At 53.7% G+C, this 21,585-nt stretch overlaps 7 protein-coding genes across 7 annotated transcripts; 2 read left to right on the top strand and 5 right to left on the bottom strand.

Annotated features, from left to right (window-relative positions):
- Positions 1 to 581: 581 nt before the first annotated feature.
- On the top strand, positions 582 to 1,475 carry LY79DRAFT_587159 (uncharacterized protein; the record flags this gene model as incomplete). The annotated part of the gene is made up of 1 exon (XM_060560735.1): positions 582 to 1,475. One exon carries the CDS (start codon positions 582 to 584, stop codon positions 1,473 to 1,475), a length of 894 nt encoding a protein of 297 aa, XP_060418808.1.
- A 1,881-nt stretch (positions 1,476 to 3,356) lies between these two features.
- Positions 3,357 to 5,063, bottom strand: LY79DRAFT_327590 (acetate kinase). The gene is made up of 2 exons (XM_060552473.1): positions 4,028 to 5,063; positions 3,357 to 3,961 (listed from the first exon to the last, which is right to left on the bottom strand). Exons 1-2 carry the CDS (start codon positions 4,789 to 4,791, stop codon positions 3,478 to 3,480), a joined length of 1,248 nt encoding a protein of 415 aa, XP_060418809.1. The 5' UTR covers positions 4,792 to 5,063; the 3' UTR covers positions 3,357 to 3,477.
- A 553-nt stretch (positions 5,064 to 5,616) lies between these two features.
- LY79DRAFT_506969 (uncharacterized protein) lies at positions 5,617 to 7,095 on the bottom strand (the record flags this gene model as incomplete). The annotated part of the gene is made up of 4 exons (XM_060553772.1): positions 5,617 to 5,825; positions 5,917 to 6,585; positions 6,642 to 6,766; positions 6,884 to 7,095. 4 exons carry the CDS (start codon positions 7,093 to 7,095, stop codon positions 5,617 to 5,619), a joined length of 1,215 nt encoding a protein of 404 aa, XP_060418810.1.
- A 1,966-nt stretch (positions 7,096 to 9,061) lies between these two features.
- Positions 9,062 to 11,613, top strand: LY79DRAFT_506880 (phosphate transporter; the record flags this gene model as incomplete). Its single annotated transcript, XM_060553764.1, has 8 exons — positions 9,062 to 9,148; positions 9,375 to 9,463; positions 9,524 to 9,794; positions 9,874 to 9,895; positions 9,959 to 10,041; positions 10,110 to 10,554; positions 10,654 to 11,130; positions 11,198 to 11,613. The coding sequence occupies 8 exons, from the start codon at positions 9,062 to 9,064 to the stop codon at positions 11,611 to 11,613; spliced, it is 1,890 nt and encodes a 629-aa protein (XP_060418811.1).
- Positions 11,614 to 11,709: 96 nt separating this feature from the next.
- On the bottom strand, positions 11,710 to 14,026 carry LY79DRAFT_506918 (glutathione S-transferase domain-containing protein; the record flags this gene model as incomplete). The annotated part of the gene is made up of 6 exons (XM_060553770.1): positions 11,710 to 12,141; positions 12,206 to 12,286; positions 12,352 to 12,535; positions 12,598 to 12,692; positions 12,754 to 13,273; positions 13,344 to 14,026. The coding sequence occupies 6 exons, from the start codon at positions 14,024 to 14,026 to the stop codon at positions 11,710 to 11,712; spliced, it is 1,995 nt and encodes a 664-aa protein (XP_060418812.1).
- A 296-nt stretch (positions 14,027 to 14,322) lies between these two features.
- LY79DRAFT_624526 (fungal-specific transcription factor domain-containing protein) lies at positions 14,323 to 18,091 on the bottom strand. Its single transcript, XM_060562084.1, has 7 exons — positions 17,422 to 18,091; positions 16,930 to 17,296; positions 16,797 to 16,874; positions 16,447 to 16,716; positions 15,727 to 16,390; positions 15,435 to 15,677; positions 14,323 to 15,381 (listed from the first exon to the last, which is right to left on the bottom strand). The coding sequence occupies exons 1-7, from the start codon at positions 17,708 to 17,710 to the stop codon at positions 14,596 to 14,598; spliced, it is 2,697 nt and encodes an 898-aa protein (XP_060418813.1). The 5' UTR covers positions 17,711 to 18,091; the 3' UTR covers positions 14,323 to 14,595.
- Positions 18,092 to 19,997: 1,906 nt separating this feature from the next.
- LY79DRAFT_327781 (WD domain-containing protein) lies at positions 19,998 to 21,503 on the bottom strand. The gene is made up of 6 exons (XM_060552476.1): positions 21,245 to 21,503; positions 21,111 to 21,184; positions 20,804 to 21,042; positions 20,382 to 20,748; positions 20,284 to 20,328; positions 19,998 to 20,222 (listed from the first exon to the last, which is right to left on the bottom strand). The coding sequence occupies exons 1-6, from the start codon at positions 21,355 to 21,357 to the stop codon at positions 20,059 to 20,061; spliced, it is 1,002 nt and encodes a 333-aa protein (XP_060418814.1). The 5' UTR covers positions 21,358 to 21,503; the 3' UTR covers positions 19,998 to 20,058.
- Positions 21,504 to 21,585: the final 82 nt, after the last annotated feature.

Raw genomic sequence — 21,585 nt, forward strand, 5'->3', positions numbered from 1 at the left:
CTTTCCCATGCCCATGCCCATGCCCATGCCCTTACCCAATTCTTTCATCCACCCCATCCAGCTTTTCTCTCTTCTGCACAGTTCCCGACGACTACCTAGTCCTTCTATACCAGCCGGCCCTAGTTATCCTCGTTGCGGTACTTCGCTTCCGCCCACCCCTCCCCTTCCAACCCGCTGACCCTTCCGAGCTTTTCTCTCTTTCGCTCTTTCTGCGTCTGTCAAGGAGCTACCAACCTGGTATAATACTTGACTTGCGCCTCACCCTCTCGCGCCTCATCCGCTCCCCCATTGCTCCTACTCTCTCCCCTCTCTCTCCTACCAACGTCCAACCTCATTAGCCAACACCATTCTTCACACACATAAACCTATACCAATCCAGGGGACATCCTTCAGCACACTAACATCGCCGACCCTTATGCTGAACGCGTAGTGGGAATAGACATCGCCGTCCGTCACTACCCCATAGCCAACCACCATCACCACCGCCACCACCACTGGTGCTATCCGTTGAAGACGAGGCTCCGTCTGCAATTTAGCCTTACCTACTCGCTTTTTGTCGATTTATGATCAACCTGGTCAAAATGCACGCTCGAGATGCCACCGGCCGCCAGGTCTCCCTCCTTAATGATGAACCCACTGTCCAGCCCATGCCTCAGCGCATCAGCTATCACACAGCAAACCAGATCATCTCTCAACCGTTTCATCCGGCGCCGCGCAGCAATTCTTCCTCTCCACACACACCCGAGCTCCTTCGCTCAGACTCATACGACTCCAACGCGAGCAGCGATCCTTTGTCGCCCATGACTCCCACCACATACGACCCAAGTAGAGTCGGCGCCTTCCCTGGACAGTCCATCTACGACGAGTACGAAATGCCTCCGAAGCGCCCTGCCTACGCCAACACCAGCCGCGCGAACTCATATGAGGAGGATAGCTCAGCGACGTCACCTCTGCCCGAGCGCCCCGGAAAGCGTTACCCTTGCCGTTACCGCGACAGCCATGGGTGTGAAAAGACCTTCACCACCTCGGGACACGCTTCTCGTCACTCCAAGATCCACACTGCTGAGAAGGCCGTGCAATGTACTTTCCACGGTTGTCAGAAGAAGTTTACAAGAGCCGACAACATGAAGCAACATTTGGAGACTCACTATAAAGACAAGTCTCGCTCTACTGCCTCCGCAAAGGCCGCAGCTCGCTCTTCGCTTGGCGGGCTGGCATCTTCAGGCCGCCGATCTTCGTCATCTTCAGCGAAGGCCGCTGCCAGCAGCCGCCCTCGCGACCAGCCCATGTGGGAAGGGGAATCACCGTACGGGTACCCTCCCGGTCAGGCGCCGCTCCCGTCACCTGCTGCCAACGGCGCATGGGATATGCGTGGCCTCAACCTACCTCTTCTCAGCCGCCCCAGCGCGGCGAGGACACCCAGCAGTGGCCTTGATGCATTAGCTATGGCTGTTGCGTGTCAAGAGGGTGCATAAGAGGTTCCTGGTAATGTCTATTGGGCAGACCATTGCGCACTCCCCCCGTACAGTTTCAACACGACCACTGGGCGAGGACGCAGCACAGCCCGCTTTTTTTGAAGAGCGTCACGTTTTACACCCTACTTTTTCTGACATGATCCTCCCGCTTCTTTTACATGACTGATGAAGCAATTGGACTTCGTAGGGCTGGCGTTTGGGCACATTTGACGATACCTCTTACGTCGGAGGCCATGTGGGAGCTTCCACTTTTCTATCGTTATCTTTTTTTATCCTCTTTTATTGTTACTACTCACTTGGGTTTTGGGATAGAAGGTCGCAAAGCATACGAATGGCGCACCTGCACGCACATACACGAGGTGGATTCAAAGGCAACAAAACGGGAATGGCGTTAATGCTTTGAATATTATTTGAAGGCTACTACCCCGGGGCGGATTTCTCTCTTGGTTGGCGTTACTTTTCTCGCGGTTTCGTATACATACCCGAATCCTCGATTCAACCAGCTACTACTCGAGGGGCAGACGCATCACTGCGATTGTTTATTTATTGTGTGGGACAGGAAACTTCTGGGCTGGAGTGTGGGTATACATGACGGTTGTCTCGGAGAGGAAGACGAGGCGGTGGGGGGTTCTCTTTGAAGTCAAAAAGCGATGACAGCGGGCAGTTGGCCATTGAAGGATGCGCTCACGACGCAGTAGACGACCCTTCGCAAACACGATGTCGGGTTTACTATGATGTGGACAAGAGTCGTTTACAAATTTGGCACCATACAGGTGTCCAAGACAACCAAACAAAATACCTACTTTTCAAAACATGCATGTGCAGTCCCTTTCAAAACTTGCCTAATTGGAATGTCTCGATGCCACGCCTGGCACCTCACGAAGAATTCCAAGCAGTCAGCCTCAGCGGTTGGCCATGAGCTTGGAAGAATTCCATCGTAACCTGCATGGCGGATCCTCCGACCTGATCGACCTCCCGATCGGGTTGCGGTCGCAGAGGCCGGCAAAGGAGGAGGGGGCAGGGTGTGAGAGTCACATGAGCTGACCAGATGGTTGGGTGAGGGGGAAACAGGTCTCCCCTTGCATAGAGAGTATGGAGGGATTGTTGTTCAGGGCCGTCTCGGATCTTTCTTCGAGATCGAGATCTCCCCCCCAGCCCTTGTTTTATTCTCAGCTTTGGCTGGTAATTTCCCTACATGTATCCGTACTTGGGACATGCACACACGTATTCGTACAGCCACATGGCAGAGCTTTGCAGAAGCCTCTCCGGACCGAGCATTGGGGTCGACGTCTACGGCGGGCCACTATCAGCCCCCCCCCCCTCTCCCCCCCCCAAACTCTCCCCCCCCCAAAAAAGCTCAGTTGGGGGGAAGGCTTGTCTCCCTTTTTTTCTTTTTTCTTCTTTTCTCCGCCCCCCCCCCCCCCTTCTCAACGCCGAGGGCGGGAGAAGAATGCCCGGTAGCTTGGGTTCATCGTGCCTCGCCATGCTGTAATGGATCACGATCGAAAATCCGCTCCTGCTCCATCCCCTACTTCGGGGCGTTGCTGGGGAACAAGGGCGACACAAAGATGTTGTCCGCCCACCCGCTCACTGCTGGGGCATCCCTTGGTGCTTGTTGGTCCGAATACGCTGGATTATGGTGCAAACGGTCGTCGCATTCCCAAGAGGCGCCATCGCACGATTGTACGGCTTGGTCTTGGGGATGGGGAAGGTGTCAAAGTGTCTGTTGGGGCGTGGCTCCTTGTATGGTATTGGCATTAGCTCATTTTTGATGCATCCGCGTCCCTTTTCATATCCTTCTTTTTCAAAGACGCTAGGATCTAGGTATTATTCCCCACCTAGTCCAACATTGGCAGCTCGTCCCACCCGTCCTTGGCCAGCGCCGTTCTGCTAACCCATATACCGGTGGCTTTAATGGCATGTGCGGAAATAAAAACCCGCGGTCTCGAGTTGTCATCGCGATCCCGCCGGGAATCGTTCGTCTCCCCTTGCGACTCAAGACCTACTCTTGCCAGAGCGCTTCATTTTCGGTGCAGAGCCTTGCCATCTCGTATTGCTCGTCTGTCTGGCAGACCAACGTACGACGTTTGGTGTCTTTGCCAACCTCCTGGACCGTATCTACGATTTTCTTGCTGTTCAGAGCATCATCGATGGTGAAGCCCAAGCATGCGCATTGCTCGGCGACCCGCTTCCGCAGCTTGTCGCTCTTTTCGCCAATGCCCCCTGCAAAGACCAACGCGTCTACGTTGCCGTTGAGAGTAACAAAGTAAGAGCCAATAAAGGCACATATTCTGTCGACAAAAATGTCGAACGCAAGCTTATGGGCCGGCTCATCCGAATTAGCAATTACTCCAAAATCGGTTGTTCCTGTAAGCGACTTCCATCCACTACGCTTGTTGAGAATATCTTCGGCCTTGGTGAGGTGCAGCTGTGATGTCGAGTTGGGGGATAGCTTGCCGACGTCACTTGCGTAATGGAAGACGAGACTGTACGCATACAAGTAAGCTTTTGAGAGATTGGACAAGGTGAGAATGGCGACCGCAATCACTGACCTGGGATCTACACTGCCGCTTCTGGTGGCTCCAGGCAAGCCAGCAACAGGAGTCAAGCCCATACTGGTATCCCAGCTCTGACCGTTGCGGATGGCGCATGCGCTTGCTCCGCTTCCCAGATGAAGGGCGATGATATTGAGATCTTTGGTCTCCTTGCCGAGAAACTCGGAGACGGCTCGAGTGATGAAGGAGTAGCTGACGCCATGAAACCCATATTTTTTTAGGTGATTCTTTCTGGCAACATCTTGGTTGATGGGGTACGTATGAACGTGCGCGGGAATCGTCGTGTGGAATTGCGTGTCAAAGCAGGCGACATTGACAGCGTCGGGGAGCTGCTTCACGCACGAGTTGACAATGTCGAGAGCGGGACCATTGTGTAAGGGCGCAAGGTCACTCAGCTCTTCAAGGTGATGGTATGTGTCCCGGGTGATTATTTGAGAGCTAGGATAGTCGCCCCCGTGGACGATGCGGTGGCAGGTGAGGGCAATATCGCCCTTTTTCTTGATCTGCGGCAATTCCGAGTCCTCAATCAGTAGCTTGAGAAGAACCTTGAAGGCGTCGGCCTGAGCTGATAGATCATCCTCGAGATCTTCCTTCGTCTTGACCTCAACCCCGCCACGCATGTATGTGACCTGTGCGGGTGGGGCCGTCAAACCACTGACGGCTGCCTCTGCGATCTGAAGAGGTGACCGATTAGGTTCGGCGGAGTAAACCGAGATCTTTACAGAGCTAGATCCCGAGTTGATGGCAAGAATGACCTTCATGCTGGGCACTTTGGGGGGTGTAGAAATGGCGATGCCAAGAGTTCGTCCCAAAACCCAAGCGGGTGATAATAACGTTGTCGTAGGAAAGCTGTGTCTCGGTTCGTGGCCTCGATGCAGCCCGTGGAGTTAGCTTTATCTACCGTCGTTACAATGACCGCCTGACAAGGGTGTCAAGGCTGCAATTGAACTTCGAGTCCGATGCCGCTGAGTAGAGAGCTGACCGAGTGATTTGGAATGGCATGACCTTCACGATAGGGATCATCAGCAGATGTTGGTAGTGGGATGATTTTGGAGCAAGGTGTGTGCAGGCAGGCTCCCGAGCTGCGGAGCTGCAGTATGAAGCCATGGTGACGTTAATACCACCACCACATTGGTTTGCTGAAGCCCCACCTCAGCTCAGCTCAGCACCGGAACCCCGCGCCGGGCCTTATCGGTATATCCCTGAAAGCGCGTTTTAGTGGGCCCATGTGTACATACACAGCCCTGTCAATCCTGTCATCCTGTCAACGCCCGGACCAGAAACTCAAAGGAGTGACTTCGTCCCATGCACACCACCACTGCCCGCTTTAAGCCAGGCCAGTGCTCCCCTCCCCACAATAGCTTGACACGATATTTCCAGCCTGTTCCCTCGACCCATCCTGGACTCTGCTGGGCTTGCTCGTCGTCGTACAATTCGGGCCTGGAAGATCCAAACCTGAAGTGATGGGCATTGCATGACAACGCCACCCCAAAGGCGAACCAGTCGTTCACGAACTCGTTACGTCCGTCTCATCTGACTCTCGGTCCGTACTCTGGAGCATCATGGATATTGGAGCTTGTCGTTTTTCAGGCTGACGAGTCGGAATCGTATGAATCTGGCGGCTCAACGACTGGCTCTAGGCCTCTCGAGATATCTGGTGATGAAAGCTCCGACATATCCCCTGGCAGTATTTGCGGTGACGGTAGCTCGACGTGATGTGGTGGGAACGGTATACCATTGAACTCGCTGTCGCAGCTGTGCGCCACGGCCCAACTTCCAAGGAACCTACGATAGTCTGTTGATTGCAGATGAGATCAGCCTTTGACTGAATGATGGGTAGGAATAAAACAGGATGATCCAAGCTGTATGGATTGCTCAGTTCGTACCTTCACGCTTGCTGAATTGGATACCCAAATACCGAAAATCAAAAGTGCCAGGCGACGAGCCGGCTTCCGAGATTGGCTGCCCTCCTTGAGGGCCTGACCGTACGCGCAGACGCATACGATGCGAAAACGTGAAGCGCGAACGGGACGAGCCGCTGCTGTCCGGGGCACTGCTGCGCCGGCTTCCGCGCACCGTGAGGCGGACTTGGCGATGCCGATCGTCGCGGTTGCGAAGCTCGCCGTCGAAGTTATGCATTTCATATTCCCGGTATTGGCGACCTTCCGCGCGATTGGCGAATACGGTCAGCGAGTGGTAGGTCGAATAGCGGTCCCTCCAAAGCTTTAGCCTTTGTACCAGTCCCATGCCTCTGATGTTGCCAAAGCCGTCTGTTCTTCCGTGAACGTCAGACCACACAACATCGACATCATAGTAGTCTACCAAATCCTTCCGACGTACGTCTCCTTGGAACCGGATCGAACTCTCGACAGTAGTGAACTCATACTTGACCTCCATAAGATGGTCGTGGATTACCACGCCTTCGCCTGTGGTATACCGGACCCGGTGTGGCTCACGAAAGCTGACGAAAAGTTCGAGCTCGCATGGGTCTGTGTAGGGGCGATGACGGGCATGGAGAGTATGAGGGAAGATATCGGCCGGAACGTCGGATGGAACTGGATTGCGGTCAGACTGGCGGCAAGCGTTCTGTTGGAAAATGGAGGCAAAGTACGGAAATGCTCTAGAAGCTCGCTCTGGTAGCTGCATTGCCAGAGAACGCGGCGTTGTTCAGAGCCTACCACTTCCCAGGGGCCCAGGTAGACGGTTCGTTCGTTTGGTGTGTTTTCAAATAGAGTTCTGGAATATAGGGCGTGTCAGAAAGGGAAACATGAATTGTCTTGGCGACGACGGAGAGAAATGTGCCCGCAGTGCGTATCTGGAGACAAGCACGAGTGACGGGCGGGTAGATCGTACATGGTGGCTTGGTAACCAGGAGGGCCGAGATCAAGAGGATGGAGAGAGGCCTGGGGCGCCGAGGCCTCGGATGTGAGAGCTGAGATTGTCGAGGCACCCGAAGTCGGTGTCCAAGTCGCGTCGAGGGGGCTCGCGTATGGTTGGTCGTAGGAGGGTGGGCGGCCTAGGGAAGAGGAAGTGAAGGAAGAGCCAGAGGAGGACGAGGCGGCCATGCTTGGGAGGCCTCTATCTGTTCCTTGTTTTCAACTCTCGGCTATGGTCAACAAATCAAAGTAAGCTGTGCAAAGTTGAAAGTACAATCATGGCATAGTATGTGCTGGTTGGGTATATGACCGGTCCGTCTCGTCGTGGGTATCGCAGGCGGGGAGAAACCTTGGAATGAATGCATTCACACGGTGAGGCGTCGGATAGCCTGCATTGGCAACAGACGTGCCGCTTGGCATGAACAACGTGTAACTTGGAAGCCCTGGGACGGAGGGCGATGTGGGATGAGTTCGGACAGGGAAGAAGGAAAACCTGAGAGGAGCAGGATCGCCGAGACACAGGACGGATGGTAGTCAGAACTCTGAATTTAAGACGCGGTGCGCGGGGAGCCGTCGTTTGCTCTATAGCTGATGGGCCTCAGTTCTCGGTGCCGTCGCGACCTCCGGTAAAGACTAACGCGGCGCCGTATGAACGCGACATGGAGGTCGAAGGCGTAGAGTACCTAGGATATTATCTCGAGACAGGGCAGCATACGGCAGACAGCGAGCGACATTCAAAAGTCAAGCGAGGACGGGAAGGGCTGGCCAGACCAACGGAGCGGGGCCACAATGCAGCGGTGGCGGTGATGGAGGTGCGGAGAGTAGGAACGGGAATTCTACAAGACAGACCTTTGATTGAGTAGGTACAGTGGAAAAAGGTCTGAATTGGCCAAAGTCCACGTCCGTCTAGGTCTCGACTCCCAAGTTACCTTGGGTACGAGGGAGGAGGAGGTACCTTGTAGTGCTCCAAGCAAAAACGGTTGGGTGGGGTTCCTGTCAGCCGTCTAGGAGACGCTAACGGTCGGTGCCATGGCTTGACTTGGCCGCGGCCGCCAGCGGACTGGGCCAGCCAATGACAGTGCTAACAATGACTGCATGCTCAAGCGACTGGCGACTGCGCTTCTCGTCGCGGATTTCAGCTCTCTGTCCACCCAAGCAACCTGCAAGCATCAATCACCTTCTGGTCTGTCTTGGCTATCGCAACCAAGGCCTTGGATTCATCAGGGATACTCGTGCGAAAACGCTTGAAAAGTACCTACGTACACGTCTCCTGCGCATTTGATCCATGCGGGTGCTTCCAAGTAGAGACAGACCCTTCAATAACAAGACTATATTCCAACGAAACTCAGTGGTCTGGTTTTAATGTGGGAGGGTTGCAACATCGAAGAGCGAACCAGCCTTGCCGCCTCCACTCCCAGACTGGGCTGGGCTGGGCTGTGCATGACCTCCTCCCTGCTGAATTGGGAACATCCAATCCAACACCAGATATTGGGTCAAGGTGTTCAACCAGGCAAAAGGAGGGAGACGCGGAGGCTCGATTCAGTTGCGGTAAGGAATAACCCACCGGATTTTTCTAGTCAGTCTGCACTTGACGATCCCCGGGCTGCTTTTGGCGTCCCTTCTGCGCCTGGCTGAGTGTGCTATCTCTTCCTTCTTTGCTTTGCTCTGGCAATAATCTCTGTCCCGAACTCGACTTTTTCTCGCCCGGCCAGGATACCTACCTACCTACCACCCGACCTAGGTCGGTACCTTACCTGGGTACCTCCTATAGATCTGCGCGTGTTTCGTCCTGTCTTTGTCCTTCTTTCGAACTACAAACCATCCCACACACTGCACGTCAATTGCCCAATGGTTTCCCTTATCCGCATATAACCAACCCTTGGAAACGCGTATTGGCGAAGCGACCATTTTCTCCGACTGCCCAAACCTTCTCACCTGTGTCTGCACATACCTCATTGCTCGAGGACTTTTATTTCGTCTTGCCATACGGAAACGCAGCTCCTGTCAGCTTCGGTCCCATGTGGGTTACATGTCCTCCTGCGTCTTTTCATACCATAGTTTCTCACCCGACGAAGCGACTCCCTGCCTAACGTAACCGGCTTTACCCAAGGTACCTGATCTGGTGAGCAGAGCTTAGGGCCGTTGCGCCGGAGCCATGTCGGCTCTGCCCGACCCTCTAGTGAGGAGGAATCGAGGCTTCCTAGGCAGTGATAGCTCTGCTTTGTCCGCCCGAGACCGCCAGGTACGTCCGTCCGCTCGCCTCCGTCAATGATATATCCTCAACTCCGTCCTATGTATGTGACTCGACGGCTCCGCTCCGTGCGCCGCGGCCCGCCTTTGACGAGCCGCATCTCGGCCCTCGCCCTACATCTTCTTGTCGCTTTCATCTCATCTCGTCATAATCCTGCCTTGGTCCTCTTGTCTCGAAGCTGGCCCCTAGACGTATCATCTGCTCATCAGCCCTCCAGGACCGCGACCAACTGCGTTATGAGCTCGATCTCAACTCATGGAATCTTCGTATTTGGGGGGTGGCCGCCTCTGGCTTCCTGACAGACTCGTAGGCCTGTCCCCTTGTCATCCTCAACGCCCTCCACTCACGACTGACCACCCTCTCAAGCTATAACCTGTTTTCTACAAATGTCATTCTTGCCTCCATAGCCTTTGTATACTGGCCATCGCCCGATGCAAGATGGCAAGGCTTGCTTATCAACTTCTTCACCCTGCTTGGCTCTGTCATTGGCCAGTTGCTGTTTGGGTTCCTCGCCGACTTTTATGGCCGAACCCGTCTCTACGGTATCGAGCTCGTACTGGTAATTGTATCGACCATTGGTGTGGCTACTAGCAGCTATGGCTTCGACGATATGAGCTTTTTGGGGCTGTTCACCTGGGTACGAGTTCGTCCGTCCACTACGGAGCTGCCGCATTCGCATCCTGCAACGCTTGCTAACCAGTACTGGCACCTAATAGTGGCGTTTCGTGATGGGGATTGGTTAGTAATTGTTACTGGATGCAGGTCTTGTACCTGGATGACACGACTAATGATATATAATAGGCATCGGCGCAGAATACCCCCTCAGCGCTGTAATCACATCGGAATGGTCAAGCACCCAGTCGAGGGGAACCATGATCTCTTCCGTAAGCTACCTAGCTAGTCGGCTCTTGTTTGTAATTCTTATCGGCACTGACTGATAACGCGTTGCCAGACATTCATGATGCAGCCCATCGGCCAAGCTCTTGCCCAGCTTGTAGGTCTTTGGGTACTTCTCGGCCGCGAAAGGAGCGAAGGTCTGAAGACCATGCAGTGCGGCCTTGATATGAAGTTTGACAGAGAATGCCGCCGCATTGTGGACGGTATCTGGCGCATTGTTATAGGTTCCGGCGCCGTTCCCGCTCTGCTTGCCATCATATTTCGTTTTTTCTTGTTCGACTGCGGACTGTACAGCCTTGAGGTCAGGAAAAAGCCTGGCACAGCCTTGAGGAACACGCAGAGGGTCTACGGTGCTCCTCCTGGGACAACGTCGGGGTATTCTATGGCCACCAATGACGCCATGCATACTACAAACTCGCAGCAAACCATGCCGATTCAGTTTTCCAAAGATGACTTATACAAATATTTCATCGAGGACGGGAACTGGTATTACTTGTTAGGTAGAGTCGCTACCCTGCGTTGTGTGGCTGTCGGCAATCTCGTAACTCACTGCTACCGTCGCATTCCAAGGATATCTCACAGTACTGATTACGCTACAGGCACCGCTGCAACATGGTTCTTTCTCGATGTAAGCTTCTACGGTCTCAGCCTAGACAATAGAGGTACTTTGTCCGACATGTGGGCGACTACTGGGCCGAAGCCCATTGACGATAGGCTACCATGTTGGAACTCCAAGTTTCCCGACGGGGTCGCAACAGCACAGATGTGGAATCAGACAGGTAAACTTCCTGTCTGGCAGACGGATGCGACGCTGCCTTGCAACACTATCTACGACGTGCTCCTGGAACAGGCGAAGCAATACCTGCTGACTGTGTCTATTGCTTCTATTGCCGGTAGCGCCTGCTTCGTCGTGGCAGCCAACCGTATTCCCCGCAGGCTATGGCTAACCGTTTCTTTTTTCGTTTTGGCCATATTATTCGTGATAACAGGCTGCGTGTACTACGGTGTCAACCGCACTTCTGGCGCACCGGCAACAGTTGTATTTGTGGCGTTGTGTCATTTCATGTTCAACTTTGGTGGGTCACGCAACAGAATTTATCTGCCAAACACTTGGCCTGGGTTAAGAGCTAACAGTATCATCAGGAGCGAACACTCTGACCTTTATCATCCCCGCCGAAATCTTCCCAACATGCTATCGGTGTACATGTCACAGCATCTCCGCTGCCGCCGGTAAGCTGGGCAGCATCGTTGCTCTCTTCGTTGTCTATTGGATCAACTCGTCCTACAAGGCCGAGAACCGGCAGGGGCTCATTTTCCTGCTGTTCGGCTCCTTCGTCGCCGTCGGCGCTATTTTCTCGTGGGCGTACCTGCCCGACTCGCAGCGATGGGCTGCGGATGAGGATGGGTCCCGCGTGCTTGAGCAAAAGACGTTGGAAGAGCTGGGCGAGGGCCGCGAACGAGCGCGACAGCTGGGAGAGGTCATCACCGTTAGAGAAAAGTGGCATGATTTGAAGCGGAGAAGGGCCTCGCCGGTGCCATTGCAGGCTACGAGCCCATGAGAAATTGGTACATGTGCGGAAGCAAAACTATCCGTCATGCTGCATTTCCATAGTAGAGATTCAAGTACCAGTCACTTGCCAAATGCGGACATGCTGTTAGGATTGCCTACTTGCTGCCTCCACATTTATCTCCGGACCGTGCAGAGCATCAAATACACAAGTACCCTCCGGATCCAGAGCAATCTGCAAAGGCTCGACAGTATCAACGTACAAGTCCCTCCCGCTCGTCGTAGCCTTGACGTGCACATTGCTCTCTAACGCGTCAAGCCATCTAGCCCAACGTAATCCCGGCGTAGGGGCTGTCCAACCACAGCGGGGCTGTAGGATGCGCGAGAGGCGGACAGCGAAAGGAGCGAAGTGGACGTCGACGAGGGACAGGCTGCTGCCGAGGAAAAAGGGCCCCTCCTCATCGGCTGCGAGGACGAGATCCTTGATAGCCTCCTGCAGCCTTTCAATGTTCTGCGGTTGTTGAGCTGGGTCCGGATAACGTAGAAGTCGGTAGAAGGCCGGGACCAAGCGGGAGTTTATCTATAATGGCATAAGTGGGCTTCGTTTGTATAGGTAAGAGGGGATCGAGGAGGGGATGACAAACGTGACCTATCCATTGTCTACAATTTGCGCGGAGCTTTGCGTCCGAAGGAAACAATGGGATGTTACAGTCCATCTCTTCAAGCTGGTACAAACATGGTCGTCAGTCTGGACATGTCGGAATAACTTGAAACAAAGCAATGGGCCCACATATTCCAATATAACATCGCTGTCCGCGCATGCCCAGTCTCCCTGCCGTATGGCAGGTACTGTTCCCCGTGGGTTGGCTTCCAGAAGCTCCTGTGATGCGGACGACCTGTACGGATCCTCTTCGCAATATTGATACTGGAGCCCCTTTGCTTCGAGGGCGATCCAGACGCGGTGAGAAAAGGGGCTGGTGAGAGGCGAGTCAGCGAGGCATCATTGGAAACCAAAAGATGTACGTGAGAGACAAACCAATAACATGCCGAATATAACTTCAGATCGCTCTGCTTTTCGTGTCTCTTGATGGTCCAATGAGCCTTTCCAGTCGCCTTCTTAGGTCCGTCGCTCTACAGCCACCAAGTAAGTTTATCAAGCTATGGAGCGCATGAGCGGCGTCTAAGGACCCACCTTTGTCAGTTCATTCTTATGTTTGGCTAGATACCGCTGGATGCTATTCCGTTTCACCTCATCGCTCTTTGCCAGGGTATGCTGATGTGGCCCGGGAATACCGCTGATGCTTATATGCCCATTCACCCTCTGGATCGTCCAGAACTTCTGTCCTGGCGTAGGCAGATTGTCCGGCGTAGCAGGTGCGACGCGCAGTTCCCTCTCGCCAGAAGGTGAGAGGATGGTGTGCGCGCCATTGAGGGCCTGCCCCCCATTGAGTGGCACGTAAGTGCCTTCGTCAACATCATGGAGCGTTGCGCCAGGGAAGTACTCGGTGATCTTGATCTTGACATCGCAGAGGTTGAGCTTGCGCGACACGCGGTTGCGACGCTTCTTGTTAGGGTCGTCCGATTTCTTGGTTCCGGGTGGTCGGCCCTTGAGACGGCAATCCCAGTAATGCGAGATGAAAGGCTTCTTCTTGTACGTTTGAGTTGATCTGTGGGAGTAGACATTGTCTACGTGTGGGAAATAGGCCTCGAATCTGGGCACTTAGGCATCAGTAGAAATACGCAGACCGTAAGTGCTCGGGCCTATGTATGATGAGAGCTTACTGTTCATGAGTAAGTATGATGAGGCCGTCTGCGTCGAACAGCTTCTGGCGCCACTCTTGGAGATTCGGAGGATCTATGACCCATTTACTGCTGAGGAGACTACCGTGTGGCCGCCAGCCGGGAGCAGTAGTGCCGTCTATGGGAACAAAGCCGCTGGGCCCAATGAGTGACTCTTCCATCCCGGCGGCACTCGGATCAGGGATCGCGGGACCCGGCGCCAAGATGCCGAATTGACCGTGTTGATCTGGAATCTGCATGGCCTGGTCATGATCAGCCTGCTGCGCGTGAGCTGGCCGCCTTAGTTGCCCGAGAGACCCGATCGCACACGGCACGACGGCATGCTGGTGCTGCCCGTCGTGCTCGCCCCCGGCGGACGGCAAGTGCGCTTCCTGACCCCGCATGAGATCCGGATGAAAGATCGGCCCTGGAGCCTCAATTCCGGACATGTCGATCGCAGTATCGGGGCTAGGGCCGGAACCGGAACGGAAGTGGGCTACGGTCACAGTACCGCCATCGCCGGCGTCGTCCGACGCTGCCGGTGACGGGACACGGAAGTCCTGCTGCTGCTGTTGTGGTGCGCCAGGGCGGGGACCCCCGTGCGGGGAGGAGGACACGACTGCACCACTGCTAGCCGTACGGACTTCGAAGGGTGACGCCGGAGCCCCTGGTGGCATTTGCTGCATTGGGGGTTAGAGGTGCCGCTGTGTTGCTGCTTTAATGCGTGGTGCATTCCATGAACCACTGCCCGGTCCTGCTGGGCTTTACCGCAGTGGCCGGGGTAAGATACACGCAAGTGGATGGACGTTGGGCGGGAGGGCGACGAGGCGGTAATCTGCGCACGGGCCGCCTGGCGAGGCCTGGGAGAGCTCTGGTCATTGGATGCGGTACGTCTCATCTTCAAAAGTTGATGGACGAACTTCTCAACACAAGATTGTACGGAAGGATCAAAGCATACATCATCGGTTCAAGGCACGTGCCTCTCACTCGGCAAAATCAAGTGCCCCAGAACTTCGGGGTCCAAGGTCAGATAGAGTCGTGTGGGTCCGTTTGTAATCCCTATGATTTGTCTCATCCAAACTGGCGTATCGACGTGTAGGTTTGTGCAACCCACGGGCTGTACATGTTCAAAAGCCGCAAGGCGACAATTGAATAAGCATTCATTGATTAATGTGATAGCATGAGCTCGTCGCTATTTTGTTTGGCTCTTGAGCCCTGGATCCCAAACACCGTAAACCATTCAAGCTCACCTGATTTAATTTGCTGCATCCCACGATGAAAGGTCCATAGCATCCATCGGGCCCATGTTCATTAGGGATCGCAATACCCCCTCGGCCCCAGGCGTCATGCCAGCTTGTCCTTGTACGTCACCCCATCCAGTCGACATCCCAAAGTCCGCCCCCGGTGTATCGGGTATCGAAAATCGCGGATTCGGCGTCAGCCCGGTCCGAATATCGAACGCACTTGTGCTGTTGAAATAGTTTGCGTTTTCATCTGTATCCCCACGCGGGTTTATGTTCTGTTGCGCCGTTGCCGGACCGACTTCGAACGAGTTCTGGCCGGACCCTTCGATACCCCCCGCCGTCATGTTCACTCGCTGATCTGACGAACTTGAATTCGGGGTCGGCCGATTAGAGGAGTTGTCGCCGTCGGGCGATCCCGACATATTATTGTCCCCACTGCTTTCGCTCTGTCCCAGCCCCGTCAAGCGCCCACTGCTCGACGCCGACTTGTCGTACATGGAGCCGGAGCTCGGCGTCAACGCGTTCCCATGCATGGGAATACTATACGCGTTGTTTGCGCCATACGGCACGCCGTGTTCCGCAGACAACCAATTCTGACCGCCGAAGCCAGTCGATACAGAGCTGGAAGCAGCATCACCCGTTTGGCCGGGCTCGACAATGTTTGGGGCGGTGGCAGGGTTCCCGTCGTCCTCCACGATCTTCATAAAGTGGCACTCGTTGCGGTATGACATGATACCCTGTACACCCTCGGGGTCGTCACAGATGGGCCCCTTGGTCCCGCCAGCATTCGAACCCGGCTAAAACAAGTCAGATCAGATGCAAGTCATCTGGAGGGAGGGAGGATACGCACACTTTCACCACTTCGTGGGAATGCCGTCTTGAGTTTTGGTATCCTCATCGCAAGAGCTTCCAGGTCCACGTCCAGCTGGACGAGGAAAGACTCCGTGAGGGGGTTTCGTCTCTTGAGCGCATTCATGGCAGAGAGGAGAAATCGGAGCGAGTCGGCAGTTTGGCTATCTTCGGGCCGGCTTTTGAGATACTGGACGAACACTCTTGCGGCTACGTACAGACAGAATGATATGAATGGGTTCATCTGGAACGTGTTAGTAGCTGTTGTGTCATCAAGGTGTACAATAACTTACTGCTGAAAGATCCATATGCGAGATCATCCTCATGATGCTCGCAATCTCGTTGGCCGCCGTAATGCACCGCACCTTGCTTTCTGCGCTGACTGACGAGGGAAGTCTATTCTTGTCGGCTTTAAAGATCGCGGCTTGGTGCAGACAGATCGTTGACGTGTGGATGCTCATGTTGGTAAAGACGATATTGGGGTTGGAAAGACCCACGGGTAGCTTGAGGTAAGACGGCAGGCAGAGGGACGTGTTAAGTAGGATGTTGTCCATGTTCCGATGCCGTTTCCAGAACTCGCCGTTGAGGTCGTGGTCCCGATCATCGATGTCGGGACGATGTAGATGGATCAGGTTTCGGCCGAAGAGACATGCCATTAGCACGATGCCGCCAAAAGAAGAGAGCTTGCCCGCTCCGGATGGGCTCATGCAGTCCTGCAGAGATTGCGTCTGCTCAGGTCGGCTCATTTCGAACGCCTCTTCCGAACAGGGCAAGTTTGTCATGATGTCCTTCTCGTCGACTGTCATCGGCCATCCAGTACCAATGCTTGCGTAACGGTCCTCGCAAAAAGCCATCCAAAAGGTACGCCGCCTCTCCTCGCGCTCGGTCCAGTCTCGTGGCGGCGGGAGACACTGTTTGACATCCAGACCAGCCCCGTCAAGTCGGTGCAAACCCATCCTAGCAAACTTTAGCTATGGTTTCAGAACTCCAAAATAAATAAGCCATCAACTCACATTTGACAGAGGCGCACAGCAGATCCGGTATTCATCCAAGCTCGGGGAAAGTACATCATTTTGAACTCGTAGGAGGCCAGCAGCACATGTGTCTGAGCATGGGCCACTGAAATCATATGCTCTCCATAGCCTTTAATGTAATCTCCCTCGACATACTTTCGAGCTCTTTGATAGAAGAGATCTTTGAGGTCGAAGTACTTCTCTGTGATGGAGCATGCCAGGGTCCATATAGCATACCTGAGCGCAATCGGAGGCCGTTGGTTCGGAGCCCTGTAAAGTGCGTCAGTCAGCTTGCTGTTGCGCCGACACGGCGTGACACGGGCAGTTCTGTAGAAAAGTGGTCATCCTACAGGTTCATAGCTGCTAGGTATCTGTATTTATGAATCATAGGCAGTGAGGGGTGGATCTTTTCGAAGTAGATTTGATGGCTGCAAAGTGCATGTTAGTCCGAGATGACGGATACAGCATGTTTGCAGCACTGACAGCTCATCGATGGTTTCCTGAGGTGGAAGAGGCTCCTCGAGGCCTAGCCCAATCATTTCCCAGGTGAAGTTACTTCCTGCATTGTTCATGCCCATTGTCATATTGGAGTTGAAGTTGAAATCCTCCATGGGCGGAGCAGCAACATTCTGGATCTGGGGAGAAGATTCGCCCTCGAAGTGCCATCGGTCCGCGGCATGGTCGACGCCAAGACCGAGAGAAGGATTGGGCATGCTATAGCTCGTCGTCGGCGCAACAGCGTTTTGGTTGCGGTTCGGAGCAGCAGTATCCAGGCCCTGAGGCATGGTTCTGGAGGGCTCGACGGATGCCGTTGGGGGGTCTTGGGTTTTGAGAAGTGTCTCTACTTGTTCTACGGAGGGGCGCAAACACGTTCAGTCAGTCAGGGGGGGCACTTGAAGAAAGGAAACAATAGACGAGCAAGCTTGAGAACAGTGCAAAGTACAGATGAGCAAGGCGCAGGACGGGAGTGCTCACTCAAACGTTCCTCAAGGGCTTTGACATATCCCCGCTTAGGGCCGCTTTTCCTACGAACTTCATCGTATGCGCAAGTATGACCCAGCCTGGCGCAGGTGCTGCAGCTCGGCCGGACTCCGTCGCATTTCAACTTGCGCTTCCGGCAGATCATACATGCTAGGCGCTTCGGCTTGGGTACACTGTTGTTGTCGATTGCTTCTCTACCGTTGGAATCGGCGCCTGGGCTTCGGGCTCGCTTGTGGGAACTGGCGCCGTTCGTGTCTGGAGGCGTAGGCGTACTTGACGACATGCTCGATATTGACGGGTATCGTCGGTCTGTAACAGTTCCAAGCACAGATCGAAATTTGGCTATCAAGAGGGTTTTTGGCGTGGAAGATCTTGGAGAAGACGCAGAGATAATGGGGATCTGACTGGCAGAGGTCGGATAGCGAGCCAAGAGCCTCTTTTGCGGGTAGGGCGGACGGCGATAAGTGTCGCAGCGGCCAAAGGTGCAGTGATGGCTTACGGGAGGGGCTGCTCGGCGAGGCACAGGGTATGGAACGTCATGGAGCACTTGAAAATTGACCAGGCGATTAGGAAAGTGCGTTTGAGAGTCGTTGCGTTGTTGAAGACGTTGCCGGGTCGAAGAAGAAAGTGAATTGAGCGAACCAGTAGTACGAAGGATGGGGGTGATGGAGAGTAAGTAATACTATATAAAACTAGTCCTAGATGTGGGCGAGAGGGATTGGGACTGACAAGACACATGATGGGCACCCAGCGCAGCACAACCCAGCGCGGTGAGCAGCGCAATAAAGTGCAGTGTACTCCGTAGTGAGTACAGATGCTAGGGACGTACCTACCTAGGTAGTATGGAGAGTGGTACATGCCTAGGTAGGTATAGTACCTAATCCGTACCAAGCAGCATGGACTGGGTCACCACCATTCCCTTTGCGGCTGAGGAAATGATTAATAACATAGAGTTGGCATGGATCCCCTGGCGTGGCACACGGTAGATAACCTGCGAATGGGCATGCGTAAACCTCATGGAGGGAGGCACCTTGGCACTCGGCCTTCTCCCTTCTTCTCTTTGGACTCGTTACTGCCTATCGTAGAGAAGTGATGTGCGCATAGGTACTATTGTGCTGGGTATTGGGCATTTATACTCATGGTCTGTTTTTCTGACTGTGTCATTATTATTGTGTACCTATGTGACCTCAAGAGGGAGCGCCTAGATATTTAGGTGTATTATAGTACCTCGGTACGAATAGGTACATAGCGTTGTACCTACCTGCCCAAAGGAAGACCCTGCCTGCCTATAAGCGAAGACCCAGGGTTGCATCGGATGAAGGCAAAAGCCCCCCCCCCCGCATGTGCGGTATAACAACTACTCATTATTACGGTAGAACTAGACCGTTGTCATCTCAGCAGCACCAGATACGTAGGTGGGTTGACGGGGCCGCACAAGCCCGTCGCCCTCCGCCCTTCTTACCAACTCTCGTTCACTAACCTACTCGATTTGGTATTAGACTCCTTTAGACTCTTGTTTGTGGGATTGTGCATATCGCGAGTTCAGTCGAGCATGTCCCAAACTATTACGTAGCAAATCGCAGGTCTTTCCGCCCGATACTATACGAGAAATAACGCTTATGAGAAAAGGGGAGGACGTCTACAATTTACTTGTATCATCGCCCACTGGCCGAAGGTTTCCCTGCTATTATTGGGAAATCTTATTGACCACTGTTGCCAGACTGGCCTCGACTTATTTACATAGCAGTATGCTCCGAGGCCGGTATTCGCAGTCACGCACGTGTAAAGCACAGGGTCAGAATACCAGCCCTACCTACCTAGGCAAACGCCTGCACACGCAACTCAGGCCCATCAACCTAGTATGACTGTCCGCGACCCTGACCGCTGCCGTTGCTGAATGGACGCACCCGTTCCATTTGATCCTAATTTCCCTGTAAACCACATACACTCACACTCACATAATTCCCCTCAGACACCTTGTCTCGACAAATCGAATGCCCAAGGAGTTCAGTCTCCTGTCTTTGTCCGCCCGTTGCATGTATTACAAATGCCTACAGGCAGCATGATGTGTAACGCGTAGGTCATGTGCGAACTTGCGGATCCTTCCCAACTCATTTCACTCCCCCATCATCTTTTGCTTGCCATGGCGACTGCAGACGAGCATTGCTCGAACCTTCACCATGTCACAATGTTTGATGTTGATACTGCAATCTATCGACATCCAGCACCGCTACGACAGCGACAAAGCTTAGCATAGGTACCGTTGAAGACCACCGCCATGTCACACCCCCTTCGCCTACTCTCACTCATCGCTCAATTCGGCTTCAGGTTGGGCCGTGCTGACTTTGCGACCCTATTCTTTGCTTCTTCGGCTCCATCGTTCTTGCAGATCAAGGCTACCTTGTCATACCTCCCAACCCTATCTAGAAATACTACCAGTCGTCTTGACCTTCAGCTGCCGAATAGTCTTCGATATCAGCCAATGAAGGCTTTGCCCAGGCCAGCCTGAAAAGCCCTTTCCAGCCTCGGTCAAGCTCCTCAAAAGCTGGCTTACCGATCCTCGGCCAGCTTTCATGTTTCGTGAACCAACACTTGCACCAAATGGCCGACGAACAGTCATGTTTTGTAAGCCTATTTCTTCTCAGCGTCCACCCCGACGATGCGAAGAATGCCCAAATCGCTGTAGGCCAGACAGTACTTCGTCGGGGCCCAAGATACAACCGGACAAGGTCCAGCTGTCTTAAAGGAGTGAACATGGTCTCCTGACTCGGTATGTCTAACGTCCAGCCCAGGGCCTAGCAATGCGCGGTTAGTCTCTTCAATTTCATCCTGAAAGATAGGCGTTGTCCTGCTCACCTTCGTCGCTGCCTCCCACCAAGAAGTTACCATCGAACGTGAAACCTGGTTTGCAGTCAGGGCTATAGTCGCAACACGAGAGCTCCCAAAGAACTCACTGAGAGACCGTACTGGACCAATCATGCTAGTAATGGTGCGCTGGCAAATCCAATCTGTCGTATCCCACAAAGAAATGATAGAGTCCGAACCACCAGTAGCAAGATAGCGTCCTGTTGGCTGCAGTTCAACTGATAGGCAAGACGAAGTATGGCCGTTTAGAGCGAACTCTTTGGACTCATCGTCATGGTTGAACTGAAAAGCGGGTTTGAAATTCGGATACGTCAAGATCCGGGTTCTGCCCTCGCCGGTCGTGAGAAAGATCTTCTCGCCGCTCCAACAGAAAGAAATCTGGTTCGTCTGGGTGGGTTGCTGATGCGATGCGATGGGTATCGGCTGGGTCGGCGACAATACAAAGATGTTGTCCGCCTAGAGTAAGTGTGAGCGTCGAGCCTTATGGTATTAGAATATTGAGGCGACAAACCTTATTTCCAACCACCAATGACTGTCCGTCGGGTGCCCAAACAAGAGTGAAGGCATCTCCCAACCCCTTGATCTCATTGATGCAGGTCTTGGATCGAACATCCCAAAACTTGACGACTCCATCGTTGCTGACACTGCACAACTCGGCATCCTTTACCGGGTTGAAAGCAACCCTTTCAATGGCAGCGGAATGGCCCTTAAGGTCGGTCGAGAAGCGTACATTTGGCTTCTCCGGGTTCCCTACACAGGCGGAAAGGGTCAGCCTCGCTGCTTCATGAGCTTAAACAAATCCCCATAATGCCACATACAAACACGCAGGGTCTTATCCGATGATCCTGTAGCAACCAGGGTTCCCAAAGGGTTCCAGGCAATCGATCGGATGCTTTACGAATGTTCAGCAAAATCGACCCAAGCTTTTTCTTGCAAGGGGGTGGTAACGCACATTTGCCCTCTAGAACTCGAGCTCGGATCATGGTAAGGCTGACTCTTGAGGTTGGTCAAATAGGCAGGGAACCTCTCCTTAGAGAGACTAAGCCGTGTCCGAGGAGGCGGCATGGTGATAGTTGATGACTATCTGTCTCAACCAGAGCAGATCAAGATTAAGCTTGTGTTGGTGCTTGTGAATAAACCAGACAAATCCGCAACGGGCCCGCATCGGTGTTTAGCTTCGACTTACTTGCTCTCAATGAAGGCGCGCAAGAGGCTGATCAGTACGAGCTGCTCGTTGAACAGAAGGCTGTCACTTAGGTCGGGTAACACTGCGAGTCGGCTAGCCCAAAGCCA

The sequence above is a fragment of the Colletotrichum navitas genome, assembly GCF_030913465.1.
Source record: "Colletotrichum navitas strain CBS 125086 chromosome Unknown LY79scaffold_6, whole genome shotgun sequence".
NCBI lineage: Eukaryota > Fungi > Ascomycota > Sordariomycetes > Glomerellales > Glomerellaceae > Colletotrichum > Colletotrichum navitas.